Source organism: Mercenaria mercenaria, chromosome 8 (assembly GCF_021730395.1).
Source record: "Mercenaria mercenaria strain notata chromosome 8, MADL_Memer_1, whole genome shotgun sequence".
NCBI classification, from domain to species: Eukaryota; Metazoa; Mollusca; class Bivalvia; order Venerida; family Veneridae; genus Mercenaria; species Mercenaria mercenaria.
The window spans coordinates 57003380-57030688 of NC_069368.1; the positions used below are offsets into that span (position 1 = coordinate 57003380).

Below are 27309 nucleotides of genomic sequence, written 5' to 3' on the forward strand. Positions count from 1 at the left end.
ATCAATGCACAGAGCTCCAGATAATTTTTTTTGGCTATGAGTATTTACTCATAATTATTGTGAATGTGTAAAATGGTAAAATCTGGAATTTACTAGGAGTAATGTGTAACACCCATGACTGTTTGCAGTTCAGTTTCAGTGTGGCATTCAAGTTTTTAGCCCACCATCATCAGATGGTGGGCTATTAAAATCACTCTGCGTCCGTGGTCCGTCCGTCCGTCATTTCGTCCGTCCGTCCGTTAACAATTTCTCGTTATCGCATCTCCTCAGAAACTAGTGGGGGGATTTTGACCAAACTTTGTCAAAATGTTGTATTGGTACCCTAGTTGTGTCCCCCTGAAAATCAGACTGGTTTAACAATTTATGAGTGAGTTATGGCCCTTTGTTTATTTCTATAATTTATATAGATTTATATAGGGAAAAACTTTGAAAACCTTCTTGTCCAAAACCACAGAGCCTAGGGCTTTGATATTTGGTACGAAGCATCATCTAGTGGTCCTCTACCAAGATGATTCAAATTATTTCTCTGGGGTCAAATATGGACGCGCCCTGGGGGTCACATGGTTTATATAGACTTATATAGGGAAAAACTTTGAATAACCTCTTGTCCAAAACCACAGGGCCTAGGGCTTTGATATTTTGTATGTGACATCATCTAGTGGTCTTCAACTAAGATTGTTCAAATTATACCCCTATGGTCAAATATGGCCCCGCCCTGGGGGTCATATGGTTTACATAGACTTATATAGGGAAAAACTTTGAAAATCTTTTTGTCCAAACCACAAAGCCTAGGGCTTTGATACTTGTAATGTAGCATCATCTAGTGGTTCTCTACCAAGATTGTTCAAATTATCCTCCTAGGGTTAAATATGGCCCCGCCCCGGGGGTCACATGGTTCATATAGACTTATATAGGGAAAAGCTTTTAAAATGTTCTTGTCAGTAACTACAACATTCAAACTTGGACCACATGTATATTTTTGAGTGGCAAGATGAACCTTGACAGTAGTTGACCTTGATTTTGACCTAGTGACCTACTTTCACATTTCTGTAGCTACAGCCTTCAAATTTGGACCACATGCATAATTTTGTGCACTGGAAAAAAACTTTGACCTTTATTTTGACCTAGTGACCTACTTTCACATTTTTGAAGGTACAGGCATCAAATTTGGACCATATGCATAGTTTGTTTCAAAATGAAATTTGACATTGATTTTGACCTAGTGACCTACTTTCACATTTCTCAAGCTACAGCCTTCAAATTTGGACTACATGCATAGTTTTTGTGTACCGAAAAAAACTTTGACCTTGACATTGACCTAGTGACCTACTTTCACATTTTTGAAGGTACAGGCTTCAAATTTGGACCACATGCATAGTTTTGTATTCTGAAATAAAATTTGACCTTGATTTTGATCTAGTGACCTACTTTTACATTTCTCAAGCTACAGCCTTCAAATTTGGACCACTTGCATAGTTTTGTGTACTGAAATGACCTTTGACCTTTACATTGACCTAGTGACCTACTTTCACATTTTTAAGGTACAGGCTTCAAATTTGGACCACATGCATAGTTTTGTATTCCGAAGTAAAATTTGACCTTGATTTTGACCTAGTGACCTACTTTTACATTTCTCAAGCTACAGCCTTCAAATTTGGACCACATGCATAGTTTTGTGTACCAAAACAAACTTTGACCTTTACATTGACCTAGTGACCTACTTCACATTTTTGAAGGTACAGCTTCAAATTTGGACCACATGCATAGTTTTTGTATTCCGAAGTAAAATTTGACCTGGATTTGACCTAGTGACCTACTTTACATTTCTCAAGCTACAGCCTTCAAATTTGGACCACTTGCATAGTTTTGTGTACCGAATGAACTTTGACCTTAAGATTGACCTAGTGACCTACTTTCACATTTCTGTAGCTACAGGCTTCAAATTTAGGACCACATGCATAGTTTTGTGTACCGAAACAAACTTTGACCTTGACATTGACCTAGTGACCTACTTTCACATTTTTGAAGGTACAGGCTTCAAATTTGGACCACATGCATAGATTTGTGTTGTGTACAGAAATGAAATTTGACCTTGAGCTAGTCAATAAGTCTTGAAATTTGGAACACTCAAAAATGGCACATTGGTGGGCGCCAAGATCACTCTGTGATCTCTTGTTGCTTTTTTTTCTCCCTTGACTTGTTTTTGCTTAAAACACTAGCTACTAAATCCAGAAGAATATTCAATATACCTGTAAATATGTTTTGGGGATCGTTTTTGTTGGTTTAAAAATGCTTAGAATGTTTGTTCACTTTACATTCATAGAAAGAGACATTTTGTTGTTTACTCCACACTGGAAGTTGAAATTTTATATCGACACCGCTTTAAAATACACTACCGTACCATCAATATTGTTTCCAAAGTATTTGATTTACGCACTCATTGAGTGTATAATATAGTTTATCTTAGGTTTATAGAGTACCATTCAATGCATGTGTACGTTCTCTGTGGGAGAATTAATGCCGACCGTACTGTTACATAAAGCATTTAGATGATTCAGATTTTATTTACTCTGGAAAAAAGTTATTGTGGGCGTTTCTGTATTTTCTTGTACGTTTTTGTATGCATACGTAATAATTATATGCATTATTTCAAAGCATAATTTATGCTAATCTGCATCTTATCTGGAGCCCTGAATGCATTTCATGGATGTTGCCTTTATGCAGTAATGCTGCCATGTAAATGATGTCCTGTGACTCCACCAGGCCGATCACAAAAGTGATCATGACAAAGCAGAATTGTGTATATCTTGGGCATTTTCTTATTAGCTCACCAGAGCACAAAGTGCTCAAGGTGAGCTATTGTGAATGGTCACTGTTGTGCGTCAACATTTGCCTTGTTAACACCTTTAGAGGCCACAGTTGATCCAATCTATATAAAACTTTGTCAGAATGTTTGTTTTGATGATCTCTAGGTCAAGTTCGATACTGGGTTATGTGGGGTCAGACAGTAGGCCAGATCAAAGGAAAATCTTGTTTACACTCTAAGAGACCACATTTTAAGTTTGAAACTCATGAGAATTTGTCAAGAGTGTCTTCATGACCTCTGGGTCATGTGGGGTCAAAAACTATGTCACCCGGTTAAATCAAAGGAAATGCTTGTTAACACTTTTAGAGGCCACATTTTAATTTATTACCCTATCTTCATGAAACTTGGTCAGAATGTTTTTCTTGATGATCTCTAGGCCAGTTCGAATCTTGGTCGTTTGGTCAAAAAATAGGTCACTAGGCCAGATCAAAGGAAGATCTTGTTTGCACTCTTGACCACATTTTAAGTTTGAAACTCGTGAGAATTAGTCAGAATGTTTGTCTTGATGAAATCTAAGTCAAATTTGAATATGGGTAAAAGGTGGTCTGGGGTCAAAAACGAGGTCATCCGGTCTAAACTGTGTGTGCAGTAGGGGTTGCATTTTTCATCTGATGTGCAAGGAACTTGGTCAGAATGTTTGTCTTCATGAAATATGGGACGAGTTTCAATCTGGGTCATGTGGGGTCAAAAACTAGGTCCAATCAAAGAAGAAGCTTGTTTACTCTCTGGGGGCCACATTGTCGATTCAGTCCTCATAAAACTTGGTCAGAATGTTTGGTATCATAAAGTCTTGTAGGATTTTGAATCTGGGTCATGCAGGGTCAAAACGTCAACTCGAAGGAAAAGCTTTTTACACTCTAGAAGACACTTGCTCAAATTCCCGACCATTTCCGATCAATAACTTGAGAACCTCTTGTCCCAGAATGTTGAAACTTCATAGGATGATTGAACATGCAGAGTAGATGACCGCTATCGATTTTGGGGTCACTCTTAAAGGTCAAGGTCACAGGAGCCTGAACATGGAAAACAATTTCCGATCAATAACTTGAGAACCACTTGACCCAGAATGTTGAAACTTCATAGGATGATTGAACATGCAGAGTAGATGACCTGTATTGATTTTTGGGGCAGTCTATTAAAGGTCAAGGTCACAGGGGCCAGGTCATGTAAAATCATTTCTGGAAAATAACGAGAACCACGACCTAGAATATTGAAACTTAATAGGATGATTGGACATGCAGAGTAGATGACCCCTATTTATTTTGGGGTCACTTGATCAAAGGTCAAGGTTACAGGAGCCTGAACAGTGACATGCCAAGTAGATGATCCCTATCGCAGCCAACCATCAGTGTCTCTTTGACTTTCGCTCCTGACCCCTATTGACTTCTTGCCTATAGGACTTTGGGGGAGACATGCGCTTTTTAGCTCACCTGTCACAAAGTGACAAGGTGAGCTTTTGTGATCGTGCGGTGTCCGTCGTCCGTCCGTCCGTGCGTGCGTCTGTCCGTCCGTAAACTTTTTGCTTGTGACCACTCTAGAGGTCACATTTTTCATGGGATCTTTATGAAAGTTGGTCAGAATGTTCATCTTGATGATATCTAGGTCAAGTTCGAAACTGGGTCACATGCCATCAAAAACTAGGTCAGTAGGTCTAAAAATAGAAAAACCTTGTGACCTCTCTAGAGGCCATATATTTCACAAGATCTTCATGAAAATTGGTCGGAATGTTCACCTTGATGATATTTAGGTCAAGTTCGAAACTGGGTCACGTGCCATCAAAAACTAGGTCAGTAGGTCTAAAAATAGAAAAACCTTGTGACCTCTCTAGAGGCCATATATTTCATAAGATCTTCATGAAAGTTGGTCAGAACGTTCACCTTGATGATATCTAGGTTAAGTTCGAAAGTGGGTCACGTGCCGTCAAAAACTAGGTCAGTAGGTCAAATAATAGAAAAACCTTGTGACCTCTCTAAAGGCCATATTTTCCATGGGATCTGTATGAAAGTTGGTCTGAATGTTCATCTTGATGATATCTAGGTAAAATTCGAAACTGGGTCACGTATGGTCAAAAACTAGGTCAGTAGGTCTAAAAATAGAAAAACCTTGTGACCTCTCTAGAGGCCATATATTTCATGAGATCTTCATGAAAATTGATCTGAATGTTCACCTTGATGATATGTAGGTCAAGTTTGAAAGTGGGTCACGTGCCATCAAAAACTAGGTCAGTAGGTCAAATAATAGAAAAACCTTGTGACCTCTCTAGAGGCCATATTTTGCATGGGATCTGTATGAAAGTTGGTCTGAATGTTCATCTTGATGATATCTAGGTCAAGTTTGAAAGTGGGTCATGTGCCTTCAAAAAGTAGGTCAGTAGGTCAAATAATGCAAAAACGTGACCTCTCTAGAGGCCATATTTTTCATGGGATTTGTATGAAAATTGATCTGAATGTTCACCTTGATGATTTCTAGGTCAGTTTCGAAACTGGGTCACGTGCGGTCAAAAACTAGGCCAGTAGGTCAAATAATAAAAAAACCTTGTGACCTCTCTAGAGGCCATATTTTTCATGGGATCTGTATGAAAGTTGGTCTGAATGTTCATCTTGATGATATCTAGGTCAAGTTTGAAACTGGGTCAACTGCGGTCAAAAACTAGGTCAGTAGGTCTAAAATAATTAAAATGTTTTGACCTCTCTAGAGGCCATATTTTTCAATGGATCTTCATGAAAATTGATCTGAATGTTCACCTTGATGATATCTAGGTCAGTTTCGAAACTGGGTCACGTGCGATCAAAAACTAGGTCAGTAGGTATAAAAATAGAAAAACCTTGTGACCTCTCTAGAGGCCATATTTTTCATGAGATCTTCATGAAAATTAGTGAGAATGTTCACCTTGATGATATCTAGATCAAGTTCAAAACAGGGTCACTTACCTTCGAAAACTAGGTCCATAGGTCAAATAATAGAAAAACCTTGTGACCTCTGTAGAGACCATATTTTTCAATGGATCTTCATGAAAATTGGTCAGAATTTTTATCTTGATAATATCTAGGTCAAGTTCAAAACTGGGTCACATGAGCTGAAAAACTAGGTCACTATGTCAAATAATAGAAAAAACGACGTCATACTCAAAACTGGGTCATGTGGGAAGAGGTGAGCGATTCAGGACCATCATGGTCCTCTTGTTTACAAATGCAATTTCTATATAAAGTTTTGTGTGCAAGTACATATAGCTAGTATTTAAAGGCATATAGCTTTGAAATTTATTTTTTCATTTTCTAGGTCAATAACTAATTTTGGCCAAATAACTTAAAAGATCCTGGTTAAAGTTTTGCATGCAAGTTACTATCTCCAAAACTAATGCAAATATTGAATTGAAGCATCAAGCCCCTTAACTGTGACATGTATTTTACAAAATTATGTCCCCTTTTGAACTTTAAAACTTGTGGTTAAAAGTTTTGCATGCAAATTACTATCTCCAAAACTAATGTAGATACTGGATTGAAACTCTATAGATATTTTAACATTTAGGGTAATATTCTTGTATCTTGGCCAACAGTTCGAATAGTTGAGCAATGGCTGTCTTATGGACAGCTCTTTAGCAGAGTAATTGCCCTTGATTAGTCGATAAGTTTTGGCCACCTCTCTTAGATTTCCACCAAACTTTTCAGTAGCAGTTGATGTTAAGACCAATTTAAATATTGTTGGCGTGTTCCAGTTCAGTGATTTTCAGCAGAGTTATTGCCCTTAATTAGCCCACCATCATCAGATGGTGGGCTATTCAAATCACTCTGCGTCTGTGGTCCGTTGTCCTTCCGTCCATTAACAATTTCTCGTTATCGCATCTCCTCAGAAACTACTGGGGGGATTTTGACCAAACTTTGTCAGAATGATGTATTTGTACCCTAGTTGTGTCCCCCTGAAAATCAGACTGGTTCAACAATTTTTGAGTGAGTTATGGCCCTTTATTTTTATAATTTATATAGGGAAAAACTTTGAAAATCTTCTTGTTCAAAAGCACAGGGCCTAGGGCTTTGATATTTGGTATGAAGCATCATGTAGTGGTCCTCTACCTAGATTGTTCAAATAATTTCCCTGGGGTCAAATATGGCACCACCCTGAGGGTCACGGTTTACATAGACTTATATAGGGAAAAACTTTGAAAATCTTCTTGTCCAAACTACAAAGCCTAGGGCTTTGATATTTGTAATGTAGCATCACCTAGTGGTTTTCTACCGAGTTTGTTCAAATTATCCCCCTAGGGTCAAATGTGGCCCTGCCCCGGGGGTCACATGGTTTATATAGGGAAAGACTTTGAAAAACCTCTTGTCCAAAACCACAGGGCCTAGGGCTTTGATATTTTGTATGTGACATCATCTAGTGGTCCTCCACTAAGATGAAATTATCCCCCTAGGGTCAAATATGGCCCCACCCTGGGGGTCACCTGGTTTACATAGACTTATGTAAGGAAAAACTTTGAAAATCTTCTTGTTCAAACCACAAAGCCTAGGGCTTTGATATTTGTAATGTAGCAGCATCAAGTGGTTCGCTACCAAATTTGTTAAAATTATTCCCCTAGGGTCAAATATGGCCCCGCCCCGGGGGTCACATGGTTCATATAGACTTATATAGGGAAAAACTTCTTTTTGTCGATAACCTACAACATTCAAATTTGGACCACATGTATAGTTTTGAGAAGCAAGATGAACCTTGATCTTGACCTAGTGACCTAGGCTACTTTTCTGTAGCTACAGCCTTCAGATTTGGACTGCAGGCATATGTTTGTGTCTCGAAACAAACTTTGACATTGACCTAGTGACCTGCTTTCACATTTTTGAAGGTACAGGCTTCAAATTTGGACCACATGCGTAGTTTTGTGTTCCGAAATGAAATTTGACCTTGATTTTGACCTAGTGACCTACTTTCACATTTTTCAAGCTGCAGCCTTCAAATTTGGACCGCATGCATAGTTTTGTGTACTAAAATGAACTTTAATCTTGAGATTGACCTAGTGATATACTTTCACATTTCTAAAGCTACAGGCTTCAACTTCGGACCACATGCATGGACCACATTCACAGTGTTCTGTACCGAAATGAAATTTGACCCCGATTTTGATCTTGAAATTTGGAACATTCAAAAATGGCACAATGGTGGGCGCCAAGATCACTCTGTGATCTCTTGTTTGTATTTTACAGTGATGACACCACTTGACATTTAAAATCTGGCTGAAGTCTCAACCCTGTGAGTGATCAGTGTGAAGCATAGTTGTATATTTCATCAGCATATTCCTGTTTAATGATTTTCAGTTGAGTCATGGCCCTTCATTTGTCAAATTCTCTGATGTCTGTCCTAATCCTGTACCACTGGTTTGAATTCCACCAAATTTAGAGTGATCATTACATTTTGTTGGAATGTTATGGTTCAGAGTATGTCCCTTAATTTGAGACATTTCACACTGTCTGCATGGTAAATAGTGGGAGACGTTGGTTTTTCGTGAAATGTTAGCTATTGGAAATGTAGAGTAGATGACCCCAAATGATTTCACAGGGACCTAAACATGGAAAGCTCTTCGATCAATAACTTGAGAACTGGTTGGCCCAGAATGTTGAAACTTCATAGGATAACTGGACATGCAGAGTAGATTACCCTATCTATTTTAGGGCCACTTCATCAAAGATCAAGGTCACTGGGGCCAAAACATGGAAAAACGTTTCCTATTCATAACTTGAGAACCACTATGCCCAGAATGTTGAAACTTCTTGGGATGATTGACCTATTGGTTTTGGGGTCAAAGGTCACAGGGGCCAGAACATAGAAATCTATTTCTAATCAAACTTGAGAACCATTTGACCAAGAACCTTCAAACTTCATAGGATGATAGGACTTATATACCATATTACTACAGTGATTGGGGTCACTCCATCAAAGATCAAGGTCAAAGGGGCCATCTGTCCATCACACTTCATTTTTGATCAATAACTAGAGAACCATTTGACAGGTGATAGGGCTTATGGAGTAGATGACCCCCATTATTTTTGTGGTAACTAGATTGAAGGTCGAGGTCACAAGGGCCTGAACATGGAAAACTGTTTCTGATCAATAACTTGAGAACTACTTGACCCAGAATGTTGAAACGTCATTTTTTTGTTTGTTTGTTTTGGGTTTAACGCCATTTTTCAACAGTATTTCAGTCCTGTAACGGCGGGCAGTTAACCAGTTTTCCTGGATTCTGTACCAGTACAAACCTGTTCGTAGCAAGTACCTGCCAACTTTCCCACATGAATCAGAGGTGGAGGACGAATGATTTCAGACACAATGGTTGAAACGTCATAAGATGACAGGTGATAGGGTTTATGGAGTAGATGACCCCTATTGATTTTTGGGTCACTTGATCAAGTTCAAGGTCACAGGGACAAGAACATGGAAAACGGTTTCCGATCAATAACTCGAGAACCATTTGACCCAGAACCTTCAAACTTAATAGGGTGATAGGACTTACGAGTAGATGAACCTTATCGTTTTTTGGGTCATTTGAGCAAAGGTCAAGGTCACAGGTGCCTAAGCACGGACAACTCTTTCCCATCAATAACTTGAGAACCACTTGACCCAGAATGTAGAGTAAATGACCCCTATTGATTTTAGGGTCACTCAATCAAAGGTCAAGGTCACGGGCCAGAACGTAGAAAACCATCTCCAAACCAAAATTTTAGAGCCACTAGCCCCAGAATGTTGAAACTTCGTGGGATGATTGGAAATGCCAAGTAGATGATCCCTATTGCAGCCAACCAGTGTCTCTTTGACTTTCGCTCGTGTCCCCTATTGACTTACTGCGTATTACTACTATGCATTGAGGAAGACATGTGCTTTTCTACAAAAATCTATTCTGTAAGTCAATTGGTTCTCAAGTTACTGATTGGAAATGGATTTCCATGTTCTGGTCCCTGTGATCTTGACCTTTGGTGGAGTGACCCCAAAATCAATAGCGGTCATCTACTCTGCATGTCCAATCATCCTATGAAGTTTCAACATTCTGGTTCTCAAGTTACTGATCGGCAATGGTTTTCCCTATATAAGTCTGTATAAACCGTGTGACCTCCAGAGCAAGCCATATTTGTCCCTGGGGGAGATAATTTGAACAATCTTGGTAGAGGACTGCTAGATGATGCTATATACCAAATAACAAAGCCCAAGGCCATGTGGTTTTATACAAGATTTTCTAATTTTTTCCCTATAGAAGTCTATATGGACCATGTGACTCCTAAGGCGGAGCCATATTTGATCCTAGGGTAATAATTTGAACAATCTTGGTAGTGGACCACTAGATGATGCTACATATCAAAGCCCTAGGCCCTGTGGTTTTGGACAAGTAGATTTTTTAAGTTATTCCTTTCCGTTTCCATGGAAACTAGAGTTCTTTATGGAATTCAATTTTTTGAACAATTTTTTTAAAGAAGACCATCTAAGGAACAACTACAAAGTTTGAATCAAATCTGTTTGGTAATACCAGATGAAGAGTGAAAGGGCATCAAAACTTTAACCCGAAATTTTATGTAAAAAACGGGGCATAATTCATGAAAGATTGGTGCCAGAGTTCCTTGTGTCTTATGATGTGGGTGATGATGTCTATCAATTGTTTTAAGTTTGAATCCAATCCATTTAGTTAAATAACTGTGATAGAGTGAAAGTGCACCAAAACTTTAACCTGAAATTCTAAGTAAAATGGGGCATAATTCATGAAAAATTGGCACCAGAGTTATGTTCCTTGTGTCATATGATGTGGGTGATGATGTGGAACAACTATTTTAAGTTTGAACCCAATCCATTTAGTAATATCTGTGATAGGGTGAAAGTGCACCAAAACTTTAACCTGAACTTCTGAGTAAAAAGAGGGCATAATTCATGAAACATTGGTGCCAGAGTTATGGACCTTGTGTCATATGATGTGGGTGATGATGTAGAACAACTATTTTAAATTTGAATCAAATCCATAACTGAGAGAGTGAAAGTGCTCCAAAACTTTAACCTGAAATTCTAAGTAAAAAGGAGGGATAATTCATAAAATTTTAGTGTGAGAGTTATGTCAGATGATGTGGGTGATGATGAGGAATAAGTATTTTAAGTCTGAAGCAAATCCATCAAGTAATAACAGAGATAAGGAGAAAAAAGAGAAAGTGCATCAAAAATTTAACCAGGCACCGACGCTGGGGCGAGTAGGATAGCTCTCCATATACTAAAAAATCGTCCGTATGGAACCCGCTTCGCCCATGCATAACTAGTAGGCCTGGTACTGATAATCATTACAAAGTTTGATGGAAATCTGGCAAACGATTGCTGAGAAACAGCGTGGAAATTTTTTTTCCATATATACATATAAAGAAAAAATTAATAAAGGCCCATAACTTCATGAAAAATCATCCAAATGGAACTCGCTTGGCACATACAAAACTAGGCTTGGTACCGACAATAATCACGAAGGTTTGATGGAATCTGGCAAGTAATTGCTGAGAAATAGCCCAGACAAATTTCGTCTACAGACAGACGTACGGACTGGAATCCAGTATAACAAATTAAACAAGAGGACCATGATGGTCCTGAATCGCTCACCTGTCCCAACATGACCCAGTTTTGAACTGAGTATGACGTCGTTTTTTTTCTTCTATTATTTGACATAGTGACCTAGTTTTTGAACTCATGTGACCCAGTTTTGAATCTGACCTAGATATCATCAAGATGAACATTCAGACCAACTTTCATACAGATCCCATGAAAAATATGGCCTCTAGAAAGGTCACAAGGTTTTTTCATTATTTGACCTACTGACCTAGTTATTGATGGCACGTGACCCAGTTTCAAATCTGACCTAGATATCACCAAGGTGAACATTCTGACCAATTTTCATGAAGATCCGTTCAAAAGTATGGCCTCTAGAGAGGTCACAAGGTTTTTCTATTTTTAGACCTAATGACCTAGTTTTTGACCGCAGCTGACCCAGTTTCGAAACTGATCTAGATATCATCAAGATGAACATTCAGACCAACTTTCATACAGATCCCATGAAAAATATGGCCTCTAGAGAGGTCACAAGGTTTTTCTATTATTTGACCTACTGACCTAGTTTTTGACCGCACATGACCCAGTTTCGAACTTGACCTAGATATCATCAAGGTGAACATTCTGACCAATTTTCATGAAGATCTTGTGAAAAATATGGCTTCTAGAGAGGTCACAAGGTTTTTCTATTTTTAGACCTACTGACCTAGTTTTTAACCACAGTTGACCCAGTTTCGAACTTGGCCTAGATATCATCAAGATAAACATTCAGACCAACCTTCATACAGATCCCATGAAAAGTATGGCCTCTAGAGAGGTCACAAGGTTTTTTCATTATTTGACCTACTGACCTAGTTATTGATGGCACGTGACCCAGTTTCGAATTTGACCTAGATATTACCAAGGTGAACATTCTGACCAATTTTAATGAAGATCCAGTCAAAAGTATGACCTCTAGAGAGGTCACAAGGTTTTTCTATTTTTAGACCTAATGACCTATTTTTTGATCGCAGCTGACCCAGTTTCGAACTTGACCTAGATATCATCAAGATGAACATTCAGACCAACTTTCATACAGATCCCATGGAAAATATGGCCTCTAGAGAGGTCACAAGGTTTTTCTATTATTTGACCTACTGACCTAGTTTTTGACGGCACGTGACCCAGTTTCGAACTTGACCTAGATATCATCAAGATGAACATTCTAACCAATTTTCATGAAGATCTTGTGAAAAATATGGCCTCTAGAGAGGTCACAAGGTTTTTCTATTTTTAGACCTACTGACCTAGTTTTTGACCGCACGTGACCCAGTTTCGAACTTGACCTAGATATCATTAATATGAACATTCTGACCAATTTTCATAAAGATCCCATGAAAAATGTGACCTCTAGAGAGGTCACAAGCAGAAGTTTACGCACGCACGCACGGACGACGGACGCTGCGTGATCACAAAAGCTCACACTGTCACTTTGTGACATGTGAGCTAAAAACAAGAGCTTGTAGTACACGAAATGCCCCCCTTGATGCATTCAGTAATTGCACAAGGAACAGAAATTATTTTGTCACTGTACACAAAAGTTCTATTGTTCTGGGTCAGTGTGATCTTGACCTTTGACCTACTGACCTCAAAATAATAGGGGTCATCTGCTGGTCATGATCAACCTCCCTATTAATTTTCGTGGTCCTAGGCCTAAGCGTTTTCAAGTTATCATCCAGAAACGGTTTAACTGTTCCAGGTAATTGTGAACTTGACCTTTGGCCTACTGACCTCAACATCATTAGGGGTCATCTGCTGGTCATGACCAACCTCTCTATCAAATTTCATGACCCTAGGCCCAAGTGTTCTTGAGTAATCATCCGGAAACTATTCAACTGTTCCGGGTCACTGTGACCTTGACCTTTAACCTACTGACCTCAACATAAATATGAGTCATCTGCTGATCATGATCAACCTCCCTATCAGGTTTCGTGATTCTAGGCCCAAGCATTCTCAAGTTATTGTCTGGAAACCATTTAACTGTTCCGGGTCACGGTGACCTTGACCTTTGACCTACTGACTTCAAAATCAATAGGGGTCATCTGCTGGTCAGACCAACCTCCCTAAACTTTTATGATCCTAGGCCCAAGCATTCTTGAGTTATCATCCAGAAACTGCTCAACTGTTCCAGGACCTACTAATCTCAATATCAATAGGGGTCATCTGCTGGTCATGACAAACCTCCCTTTCAACTTTCATGATCCTAGGCCCAAGCATTCTTGAGTTATCATCCGGAAACTGTCTTAACACTTCTGGGTCACTGTGACCTTGGCCTCTGACCTACTGATCTCAAAATCAATAGGGGCCATTTGCTGGTCATAACCAACTATTTAACTATAGGTAGACCGCATGTCATTATTTTATTGATACACATAAAGGAAAATCTTGTGCCCCTAAGTTATGTTAACAGAAAAATCCTTACTACAGGTAAAAGACCTTTGTGTGGAAGGTCAGTTTTGAAGTAAACATCAGACTGAATAATTTGTCATTAGTATATCCACATATAAAACTTATGCGCAATGATTATTAAAACTATCAAAATAATATGTATTTGACATCATTTGGCATGTATTGGGGAGAATATAAATCTTACTCCAGACTTTTATAGTGGCTCTAACTTGACCAGAAAAAATGATGCCATTTTGTAAAGTTTTTATTGTAAAACATCATGACTTCTACAATTCCAAAAAATTAAATAGTATACAATCTTAACACTCGATAAAAACATGGCTTACTAATAGCTGAAAAATATTGAGTTTGTTTCCTTTAGTTTTAATAGCATACAGAAATTTTCTATACTTTGGGTTTCTCATATAATACCAAATGAATCAAGTATTTTACAAAAAACACATGAAAAAACTTAAGATTTCAAACTGCTACATACTGAAATATGTACATTATTTAAATACTAACGGTTTTATCATCTTAATGAATAAATGATGTGCAATGTCAAGAAGTTACTTTTTTATTTTGAACAGCATGCTGGTTATATGTCTTGTAACAAAGACGAGTAATAATTCTCACTAGTTTATAGGTTTCTCATCACTATATCCTATCAGAGTATCAAAGGTGGAATAAAGTTTAGTTTGAAGAAGTTGCAAAATTATTTTCGGAAATATGATTGTGTCTTATTCATATATTTCATCTTCTTCTGTAACTGTAAGATTCCGTATGTGAGAGCCTCTGCTGATGGTGGACAGCCTGAAAAACAAGATCACATTGTAACCAGTATTATTTCTAATTCTATTTTTTGGGGTGCAATTTGTTTCCTAAAATTGTAACTGTTCTGTTGGATATTGAGTCGTCAGATGATATGGTAATTTTCCAGCTTTTACAAGTAGGAGAATCTAGGTGTCCATTGGCACTGGTCGACCCAAGGGAAGAACCATCACCATTCACCAGCCAATAGAATAACTTTTTTCATACAACAAAAATTTTGATGTTTTCTTTTTATACATCCATTTTCTTGTTCTTGAATACATTGAAACTGTATTTGAGTCATGTATAAGCTTTGGCTTTTCTGATACTATTCTGAAGTTAAAGAAGTATTCAGTTCAGGAAAATATCAAATTTATTGGCCCTAACTATATTTGTAAAACCAAAAGGAAATCTTCCACCATACAAAAGTAACTTGGAAACTGAAAACTGCAGTGGACTGAAGGTCACTTGGGCATTCATTATTGTGGATATTGTTGCGTATTCTAAATGCTCATTTTTATTTTTTTAGACATCATCATCCACATCAGAGTTACATGTATTAATCGCTCTAGTGATAGTTCCAGTTTCCCAAGACATACCATATGTTTCACAATCAAGTATCCAAATACTGCACTGTCTCCTCTGACAACTCTTGTATTATTTGCAGCATAAGGTTACAAAATTTGAGAAAAATACTATTAAGAATAAAGTGTGACTACATTATTCCTCCCATTTTAACATGTAAAATTAGAAATTAGAAATCAATACATAATGCAGATTAATTTTCAACCTGTTTTAAACGTAAAATTTGTATTAACCCTTATCGTGCTCTGAATGATTTATTCTGCCTTTGCAACCAGTGAAGATTATGATCAGCCTGCACATCCATGCAGTCTAATCATGATCTGCACTGTTCACTATTCAGTCAGTATCTTTTTGGTAAGCACCCCTTTCAACAGTTAATGGTAATGTCCAAATTATAAGATGGATCAGTCCATTTAAGAAATTTAGCAAGGCGAAGGTTAATGTAATATACAATTTCATAAGAGTAACTGGTATGGATTGTATCACATGGATAATTCCAAGTATTTCAACAAAACCATAAAATAAAAGAATGCAAGAGGATTCCAAATATATGGAAAGATTTTACTAGTCTCTTTAAGCTATCAATGAGGTAAATGCCAACATGTTTGCCTCCACAAGACCATCCAACTAAACAGACAGTATTATTTGATATGTCTGAGTAAGACTGGAAATTAGATGCATGTCCATAGGACACTGGTACCCCCCTCCTGCCAATGTATGCATATTTTTTGACAAAGTCAAAGGACATAACTCTGGTCTGGCTGTGTGAAATCACAGTTAAAACACCATGTGCACAACATTCTAATAACAATTCTGAGGTAAAATAACACTAGGTGAAGTACTTTTTGAGACATACATGACAGACAGACAAAGACAACTATGAGTGCCCATTTTTAGGGTCATACAAAGGCGATTTCAAAAGTATAAACAAACATGTGGGTGAAATTCTGACAAAATCTCAATACAACTGATGTATGATGTCAAACACTCTCAACCTTGCCAATGGCACACCAGAGCTTATATTAATTACATAGTATTTACCTGGTACATATATATCAACAGGTATAACTCTATCACAGCCCCGCAACACTGAGTAAGAATAGTGGTAGTAGCCACCACCATTGGCACAGCTTCCCATAGAAATCACCCATTTCGGTGGCAGCAACTGATCATATATCTGTAATGTAATTTTGTAAAACATTATTACCATCATTTATTCAATCATGATGACAATTCTATACAGTGTGAAAGAATATCTACATTTCATCCTTTTGAGTTTACATCATGAATGTAAAACTAACTCTGTCATCACAGTGACCTAAATATTGTTTGTTTGTTTTGGGTTTAACGCTGTTTTTCAACAGTATTTCAGTCATGTAACGGCGGGCAGCTAACCTAACCAGTGTTCCTGGATTCTGTACCAGTACAAACCTGTTCTCCGCAAGTAACTGCCAACTTCCCCACATGAATCAGAGGTGGAGGACTAATGATTTCAGACACAATGTCGTTTATCAAATAGTCACGGAGAACATACGCCCCGCCCGAGGATCGAACTCACGACCCCGCGATCCGTAGACCGACGCTCTACCTACTGAGCTAAGCGGGCGGGCTTTGACCTAAATAAGTAAGTGGAAGCTATCTTTGGATAGTGCTATTAATAGCTGCAAATACTGCATGATCTTTCTATAACAAATTATGAACTTAAACCAGATGAAAGAATTAAGAAACTTAAATGAAATTTAAACAAAATATCTGCATAAAACAAGTGAACCAAACAGTGTCTTGCCTCAGAATTAATTCTTGGAATCTATAAAAAATTCTGATAAAAAATTTGTCTGGAGGTTGATTAATCAGAGTAACTATGAGGACGTCACAGTTCATGAAGACATTCAGTGGCAACTATGAGGACATTACAGTTCATGAAGACATTCATTGGTTATTATGAGGACGTTACTGTTCATGAAGACATTCCGTGGTTATTATGAGGATGTCACAGTTCATGAAGACATTCAGTGGTAACTATGAGGACGTCACAGTTCATGAAGACATTCAGTGGTTCTTATGAGGACGTCACAGTTCATGAAAACATTCAGTGGTAACTATGAGGACGTCAAAGTTCATGAAGATATTCAGTGGTTATTATGAGGCCATCACAGTTCATGAAGACATTCAGTGGTAACTACGAGGATGTCACAGCTCATGAAGATATTCAGTGGTTATTATGAGGCCATCACAGTTCATTGAAGACATTCAGTGGTAACAAGGAGGACGTCACAGTTCATGAAGACATTCAACAGAGTATTTAATCAATTTCACAATAAAGCAAATTTCCTAGTTTTTGATGTTTTTACACTTTTGTTCAGTTCTCTGTACTAAAACAAGTCACCAATAAACAAATCTTACTCTTCTCAAAGCTGGTGCCATTTTGTTAGTGACCGTTCCAGCCACAATAATACAGTCAGCCTGTCGTGGAGTGGCTCGAAATACGACACCAAGACGATCCATGTCATAACGTGGTGCAGCAAAGTGCATCATTTCTACAGCACAGCATGCCAATCCAAAGGACAGCGGCCATAAAGAATACTGAAAATATAAGGTACTTACTTCTATTACCTAATTCGTGGTTTTCTCAAAAACTGAATATCCTTTTTTACATGTTTATTTGAAGTTGGGACCAGTTTCAAAATGCAACACTGCAATTGGTCAGTTTCAACACAATGCAAAAAAAAAACAACAGTCATATGCCTGATTTCTGGAAGCTAGTTTGATGAAACTGGACTAGCTACTGCTATAAAGACAAAGGACACACATATACTGCTAGGTAGTTCAACAATAAGACAGAGTAATATATTCTTGCTCAGGTATGCCAAAATACTGCCATTTTATTGGTCCTTCCATTAACTTTTAAAATCACATTTTACTGAAAATTAAGATATTTTACAATTTCTAAATATCACTTTACAGCACTCATCATGGCAAATGAATTTTTGATTTCTCTTAATACTTTGTTTTTACTGTTTGATCAATCTTTTCATTGTTTTTCTTCCATTTCTTATTAAAGTGGAATTATGCTCATTTTTCAAGTAAAAATCCAGCTGAAATAGATGTGTGTGTAAAAAGGGTGGAGGAAATTATAGCTTTAAACCCTATATACCAAACTCTGTTACCAGTACGAAATAATAAGTTTCCAAATATGACTTTGCTTCCCTTCAACTTCAGAAATCTCTACCTGTAGGTAAGGGAGATCACTGCATAGAAGATTGAAGAAAAGAACTATTATTTTATTAGTCTGATTTCTTTATTTCTGATGCATCAACTTGAAATACTCATGCGGCATTATAATTAATTTAACAAATTTAAATGCACAGCAACCAGAAATTGCTTTTATAAAACATTCACCAAAAACACACTATGTGCAGTATTGTGAGTAAGATGTGCATAATGCCACTTTAAATATTTAAGTCTTGTAATACCAATCCTAATATACATCATTATAAAGAACTCTGAAGATGATAACTGGAACTTTACATATTTTTCAAAATACCTGGTTAGATTTTGAATTCATTTAAAAAAAAATAAAAAAAATTGACATAGTATTTCAAATGTTTATTTGTTCTATTTTGAAAACCATAAAGATTAATTTTTTTTTTTTTTTTTACTTTATTGGTGGATTGTAAAATATTTAGCTTCAGGGTATTTTAGCATACAAGCAACATTTGATATAATTTCAAGAAATAAGACAAGAGGACCATGATGGCCCTATACTGCTAACCAGTTTCACAGTTATAAAATCGAAGTTTTCCATACATAGATCCGCAGGGAAAATTAAACACCTCTGACTGCAATGTTTTTTCTTCACGGATCAAGATGACTTCAAAAAGTTTTGTAGAATATACAAATGAATTGACAAAATTAATGACATCTATTATCATGATTATTTTCAAAATTAAAAGTTCCTACTATCACACCCTGAGGCCTTTACCAAGAAAGATATATAATATAATACATAATTTTTATCAAGATCTTGCAAAATAAAGCGCCTTTGAACGTATATTCCATATGAAAAGGGCGCTCAACAAATCTGGTATAATAATAATAATAATAAAGCCAAAATACAAAAAAGCCCCGTCACAGATTTGGTGTATTAAGGAGCAGAAGAAAACTTTTCATTAATTACCTTTCTTGACCAGTTAACAAGATCATCAACTTTAGCTAGGGCAAAATCTAATTTATTGTCACTGAATTTCGCAGGAAATGGTGAGAATGGTTTCAATTTAACATCTGGAGGCGACATAGCTCCTCTGTTTGGTATTACCCTGAAATAAAGCAAAACAATCTCTAAATCATGTGTTGCCATGCGACATGAACTTTGTACTTTGATTGTCCCTTTTTAAGATGCATTTTGATAAAGTATTCCCTGGTATAAACATGCTGGCACAAGGCTGAGTTTATACATTAGAAATTCATTGAATACTGTACATTTATTCCTATATATATAACAACATGCTTGTAAACAAAAATAACCAAGAGCTGTCAATATTAGTGACAAATGCCTTGGGCATTTATATCAATTTAAATTTATTAACCAAACATTGTTTCAGACCCCTTTGATTCTCACATCTCCGTATGTTGGGTTTGGATAGAGCAAGTTTATACTTTCGGGGTTTAAATTTCTGGGCAACTTAAAAAAATGCTGGGCTACCAGAAAAAAATTTCTGGTAGCCACTGGACACTGGCCCCCCCGATGCGTGCCCAAGAATGCTGCGCAAAATATGCCAGAACAGTTAAGGTATGAATCATTTTGTGACCAGACAAAAAAAATTCTCCAAAGGTTACCTTGACCTTGGAGCTAAGGGTCTGGGTCTTGCGCATGACACGTCAACTCGTTATAGTGAACATTTGTGCCAAGTAATTTTAAAATCCCTTAAAAAATAGTTGTTATTGACTGGACAAGAAACAGACTATGTTTACCTTTGACTTCTAAGTCTGACATTGACCTAGGAGCTAGGGGTCTGGGTCTTGCGCATGTCACATCATTTCAATAGAGGGAACATTTATGCCAAGTAATCTTAAAATCCCTTCACCGATGGCAGAGTTATAGACCAGGCAAGAAACAGACCAAGTTTAACCTTTAACCTCCAAGTGTGACCTTGACCTTAAGAGCTAGGGGTCTTGGTCTTGCGCATGACATGTCATCTCACTGTAGGGAACATTTATGCAAAGTAATTTCAAAATCCCTTGATGAATTGCAGAGTAATGAACCGGACACGAAACAGACCCTGTTAAACTTTGACTTCTTAGTGTGACCTTGATCTTGGAGCTAGGGGTCGGGGTCTTACGCAAGATACATCATCTCATTATGAGAAAGCATTTTATGCCAAATAATTTCAAAATCCCTTCATGGATGGCAGAGTTATGGACCAGACATGAAACAGACCCTGTTAACCTCCGACCTCTGTGACCTTGCAGCTAGGGGTCTGGGTCTTGCACACAACACATCATCTCATTATGGTGAACATTTATGCCCCGTTATTTCAAAATCCCTTCATAGATGGCAGAGTTACAGCCCGGACAAGAATTTACACGGACACATGCACGGACGGATGGACGGCGCTATTTTAATATGCCCACCTTCAGGGGCATAAAAAGGTGTGAATGTCTGCTAAAATTAGAATCATTTTTATAGTTATGTACTTATTTATGAAGCTGCTGCTTTATTCAAGATTGCCCTACCAAGACTCTGCTGCTGAATATATTGAAAATAGTGGGCAGAAATCATAATCTTAATGGCATATAAAAAGATTATCATGGCAGGGTTCAAATTTTGCACTCGCTAAATGCAAGTAGATTTCATGGAATGTGAGTAGATAAAAACATCACACAAATTTTTTTGAGAGTACAAATAACAGTCGAAATTGCAGCGTTTTTTGTTAATTTTTGCAGATTCCGTTTCAGTTGTGTTTGAGGACGAGGAAGTGACAGGAGTTTCCTTGCGTGCAGATGACAGAAAACATGTCATCTTTTGTTGCTGAGCCATTTTTGTTGAATGGTTTACCGAATAAAGAGACGTAGAGGTCTATCCGATAATTAAATCTAGAATGCAGTCTACCTTACTACAGGGACATAAATTAACAGGGGCCCAGTAGCCCATAGCCCCTAGATTTTGGGCTGGGCCCCTAAATTGTTGGAGAAAATGCCCTTATACCTAATGTTAAACATTTATTTTTGACAGTCTGCACCCCTAAATAAAAATAGCTAGTTTATATCCCTGTGTCTACTTCGTACCTATGCGCGAATCGGTACTTACTTATAATATTGGGTACGAAAATTTGCGTCGCCGTCATTTCGGCTGGTAGTTAAGTTGTGCCATCAATGACGCGTTCAGAATTATTTTGAGGGTGATTTTAAGCTAAAACACACAACATTATACTTCAAGGAAAACCCTGCAAATAATATTAATGTTCTAACATGATTTTAAATGATATTTTAACATTTTTAATTGAAAGTCTAAATTTGCAAGTAGATTTTCAGATTTAGCAAGTAAGAAAAAAAGCTACTTGGTAAATGAAAGTTAAATTTGAGCCCTGCATGGTATATTTACATCAGACTCTTCTCCTCTTTGTCTTTTTCATTCTGTTTATTTATTGTATATAGATCACGTGATGGAGCACTTGCAACAGCTGCTGGTTGCCGTGACAACTGGCATAGCATCGGCTGTATGCGCCCACAATGCTGCCAAACTGAAATAAAAAAAGATCAATGTATGAATAAATAAATCTCAAAATTTCAGCTTCATCAACAGTCATTATTTCATTGATGACTATAAATAACTAATTTAGAATAAAACACTCTGTAGTGCAATTTAAAAATATGCTTTTGCTTTAATATAATTAAAAGTTTTATATAATTAGTTAAGATCAACAGGATGAAAGAATCTTTTAAGTATCTGTGTTACAACTTCCATTGAATAAAAAGTTTAATACCATTGTTAACAACTTGTAAAATATCACTGGTCAGTAATAATTTTTCATGTTTTAGATTTTTTACTAAGCAAAAAAATCAGATGTCAATTTTATCTACTCCCACAATGCAAAAGGACATGTTTTCGGTACTTCTTTCTGGCCTCTTACAGTCTATCTAGATCATGCCTTTTTTCTCAATATAACTTTAATGGAGTTAAAGGAAAGCTGACAAGCTGACGTCTGTTTAGAAATTAGATATGAAGAAGTATAACATATTTACAGCAATGAGTAAAATGTTGTCAAAAACTATGCTTAACTGTCAAGGTTATCTCGCAGACCTAGCTAGAACTACTCAAAAAATCATATTGCCCTTTCAGCAAGTCAAAATTTATGTGTAAACAGTGGCCTACTGATCAAATAAAACCAGCTTCTGAATGTGTATCTCAAAGATAAAAAAAAAACGGGTATGACTGAATAGCGAAATCTAGTAGATTTCGCGAAATCTAATCAAATTAGCGAAATCTAGACATAAAATGTAAACTAATGAATATTTTTAAAAATCCTTTTAAGCTTTTGTTAAAAGTGTAAATCTACGTTTGCATGCCAATTTTCAAGAAAAAATATTTATATTTAGGGTGGTTTTGAAGCGAAAAACGTATACGGGTCTAGATTTCGCCCGATTCTACATGCGCGGAAATCTCAAGTGTCAGGCAAAATCAAGATATAAAATCTAAAGTGATGAATTTTCTTTCTAAATCTTTTTAGGTTTTTATTAAGAATATATTTATAAGTTTGCATGTCAATTTTCAAGAAAAAATATTTATATATAAGGTGGTTTTGAAACGAAAAACGTATACGGGTGATGATTTCGCCAGAGTTTATATGGACAGAAATTTCAAGTGGCAGGCAAAATCTAGACATAAAATTTAAACTTATGAATATTTTTAAAAATCATTTTAAGCTTTTATTAGAAATATAAATTTACGTGTGCATGTCAATTTTCAAGAAAAAATATTTATATTTAGCGGTTTTTTTTGAAGCGAAAACGTATACTGGTCTAGATTTTGCCCGATTCTACATGTGCGGAAATCTCAAGTGTCGGGCAAAATCAAGATATAAAATCTAAAGTGATGAATTTTCTTTCTAAATCTTTTTAGGTTTTTATTAAGAATATATTTATAAGTTTGCATGTCATTTTTCAAGAAAAAATATTTATATATAAGGTGGTTTTGAAACGAAAAACATATACGGGTGATGATTTCGCCAGAGTTTATATGCGCAGAAATTTCAAGTGGCAGGCAAAATCAAGACATAAAATTGAAAGTGATGGATATTTTTTGAAAATCCTTTAAAGGTTTTATTCAGAATAAATTTCTACGTGTGCATGTCTATTTTCAGGAAAAAATATTTATATTTAGTATGATTAATAACATATAATGATGTTGATTTCGCCCGATTTTATATGCGCTGAAATCTCAACTGAGAGGCAAAATCAAATCTTAAAATTTTAAGGAATGAGAGTTTTTAAAAAAAAATCCTTGTGAGCTTTTATTAGGAATATATTTCTACCTGTCCATTTTAAGTTTCAAGAAATAATAATAATTAGTGTGGCTTTGAAAAGAAAGCCTATGAATTTGCCTGATTCTATATGCGCAAAACTCTCAAGTGTCAGACAGAATCGAGACATGTATTCTTAGGTAATGAATATTTTAAACCTCCTTTTGAGCTTTTATTCGGAATGTATTTCTACCTGTCCAAGTCAAATTTAAAGAAAAAATACTAATATTTAGCATGGTTTTGAAAAGAAAATCCTATAAGAGTGTTCCTTTCATCCTATTCTGCGCGGAAGCAAAATCAAATCGTTAATTATAAGTTTGTATTATTTATTATATAATTCCACATTTATATGTCGAAAAATAGTATTGTTTTGTATAACGTATACGGGTGTATCTTGATGCATTATTCCAATATTAAATCTAAATTGGGTTTTAAAGATGCTACTTATTTTCATAATAATCTGGTAATTTAATCAAATAAGGAAGGTGTGATAATAACTGGACCGTGTTGCAGTGGGACAGTGTTACATGCAATGCACACGGTGGCAATATACAACACAATACACAAAGCTTTTATCAGGAATATAAATATACGTTAGCATGTCAATTTTCAAGAAAAAATATTTATATTTCTGGTGGTTTTGAAGCGAAAAACACAATTATACGGGCCTAGATTTCGCCCGATTCTATATGCGCGGAAATCTCAAGTGACAGGTCATAAAATTTAAAGTGATGGATATTTTTTGAAAATCCTTCTAAGCTTTTATCAAGAATATATTTCTATGTGTGCATGTCAATTTTCAGGAAAAAGTATTTATATTTAGTATGATTAATAAACGAAAAACTTATACGGATGTTGATTTCGCCAGAATTTATATGCGCTAAAATCTCAACTGAGAGGCAAAATCAACTCTTTTAAGTTTTAAGGAACGAAATTTCAGTCGTGTAATTTAAATATTATTAAAAATATCGCAGTTATAGTTGTGACCGATTTTAAAAGTCTATGAGTGTATAATCAGTACACTAATATTTAAACATCACTTGGATTTGAAATTACGATTTCAACATGACGAAAATAATCCCAGATGTATCTAAATAATGCGATTGTGTTTTACGCTCGTTCCAACAATTTTCACGGAACTGCAATCCGTTGATATACAGAGACTATAATTTTCTACAAAAATTTGATTTCTGTAAGTTAAATATTTCTAATCTTATCTCACAGAAGATACAACGGTCGTCACACTGGTCGGCACATACAGTTGATTAGTTAATCAAATTAAATTTAATCCAATTAGTTAAGCGGGGGTAAACAATAATTTAATTAAAGGTGGTTTTCTCACACGTTTAAAGAGGTGCGAAATGCAGCAGGTAATCATTCGGTCAAAATTGAGCCGATTTATATCATCCGACAATTATTAGTTTATTATGTGAAAAACAGTAATTATTTAGATTTGCAATTTATTTTTCATTAACACATTTTCCATATGAAAACGTCTTTCTAAGAATTAAATTGAAGTTAAATGTTTAGGATATGGCCCATTTTCTTAATGTCATTCATATATGCATTCTTTCTCCAATCATTGTTGAATACAATCTCTTTCAGGTATTAAAAAATTTAGATGATGATCGATAAATATGACACGTGCAAACATAATTATATTCTCAATAACGGCTCAACACGATTTTAATAAATAATACAAACTTTTAATTTTTCGAGTTGATTTTTTTTTCGCGCAGAATAGGACGAAATCAACATTCGCATAGGATATTCTTTCAGAACTTGTAAATATAAATATTTTTTGCAGAACCTTGAAAATTATAAATATTTTTTCTTGAAAACTGACATGCACAGTGAATGTATTTTTAATAAAGCTTAAAAGATTTAGTATACATTAGATTTTGTCTGAATTTTGCCTGTACTTGAGATTTCTTCGCATATAAATCTGCGAAACAAACCCGTATACGTTTTCGCTTCAACACCCTAAATATAAATTTTTCTTGAAAATTGACATGCAAATGTATATTTTTATTCCTGATAAAAGCTTAATAGGATTTTAAAAATTATTCACTACTTTAATTTTGACTTGTTTTGCATGTCACTGACCATCTGGCAAATCACATCCGTATATATTTTTCGTTTCTAATTAATACTTAGTATAAAAAAAATTTCTTGAAAATTGACATGCACACGTAGAAATATATTCTTAATAAAAGCTTAAAAGGATTTTGAAAAGTATTCATCACTTTAGATTTTATGTCTTGATTTTGCCTGTCACTTGAGATTTCTTCGCATATAAAATCTGGCGAAATCAACATCCGTATACGTTTTCGTTTTAAAACCAAACTTTAAATAAATATTTTTTCTTGAAAATTGCACACGTAGAAATATATTCTGAATAAAACCTTTAAAGGATTTTTTTTTTAGAAAATCATCACTTTAAATTTTATGTCTTGATTTTACTTGTCACTTGAAATTTCTGCCCATATAAACTCTGGCGAAATCATCACCCGTATACGTTTTTCGTTTCAAAACCACCTTATATATAAATATTTTTTCTTGAAAATTGACATGCAAACTTATAAATATATTCTTAATAAAAACCTAAAAAGATTTAGAAAGAAATTTCATCACTTTAGATTTTATATCTTGATTTTGCCTGACACTTGAGATTTCCGCGCATGTAGAATCGGACGAAATCTAGACCCGTATACGTTTTTCGCTTCAAAAACACCTTAAATATAAATATATTTTCTTGAAAATTGGCATACACACGTAAATTTATATCTTTAATAAAAGCTTTAAACGATTTTTAAAAATATTCATTAGTTTAAATTTTATGTCTAGATTTCGCTAATTTGAGTAGATTTTGCGAAATCTACTAGATTTCGCTATTCAGTCATACCGAAAAAAAACATGCAGACATGACAATAACCTTTATATTCCCGCAAATTTAAAAGTCAATTTTATGTACAAACACCATAAGTTATGGAGGGCTTTAGTAACTAAAAGATGAAGAAGAATTATGGGCTGGACATATTTATTCCTGTCATCCGAAATATTGTCTATCCAAACACTAGTACATTTGCGCTGAGCTTAAACACAATTATCTAGATCTAAGACTAAGCAGCATCAATATATTACTATATAAACATATATTAACACGTCTGGGATGTAAACCTGTCTAAAATAATCTATTTAAACCGAGAGATACACCATGCATCATTATTATGAAACGAATTTCGTAATTTTTTTTTCAAAGGCAAGGTCAGAGATAAATGTCAAAGACCTTGACTATTGCGATAATTTTTGATCTTGTAAACAAGCAGATTTAAAGGAAGAACATATCTGTAAAATATTTTTAAAAACATTTTGCATTTGTAGAAGAAATTCATGCATTTTCCTGCATTGTCACGAAAACTTTGGAATACCTGTCCTAGCAGCCATTTTTGTTGTTGTTGTTGCTTTCAAAGTTGTTGTTGTTGTACATAGGGGAAAAAGGTTTTCGATACATTAAGGAGGTAGGTTACCTTGTTACCAGGGTAAATTCAA

The 27309-nt window shown here is 35.8% G+C and overlaps 1 protein-coding gene across 1 annotated transcript; it reads right to left on the bottom strand.

The window, feature by feature from the left end:
• Positions 1–14431: 14431 nt before the first annotated feature.
• Positions 14432–27252, bottom strand: LOC123566294 (NADH-quinone oxidoreductase subunit B-like). The gene is made up of 6 exons (XM_045360249.2): positions 27189–27252; positions 21840–21978; positions 19416–19554; positions 17642–17821; positions 16280–16415; positions 14432–14656 (listed from the first exon to the last, which is right to left on the bottom strand). The coding sequence occupies exons 1-6, from the start codon at positions 27202–27204 to the stop codon at positions 14559–14561; spliced, it is 708 nt and encodes a 235-aa protein (XP_045216184.2). The 5' UTR covers positions 27205–27252; the 3' UTR covers positions 14432–14558.
• Between the last annotated feature and the right edge of the window lie 57 nt (positions 27253–27309).

What these genes read in the sequence shown, in the direction of transcription:
- LOC123566294 (XM_045360249.2), bottom strand. An exon ending in TTGTTAACTGGTCAAGAAAG is followed by an intron (nt 17,822 to 19,415) that starts GTAATTAATGAA and finishes TTATATTTTCAG; the next exon opens with TATTCTTTATGGCCGCTGTC. An exon ending in TGGCACCAGCTTTGAGAAGA is followed by an intron (nt 16,416 to 17,641) that starts GTAAGATTTGTT and finishes ATTACATTACAG; the next exon opens with ATATATGATCAGTTGCTGCC.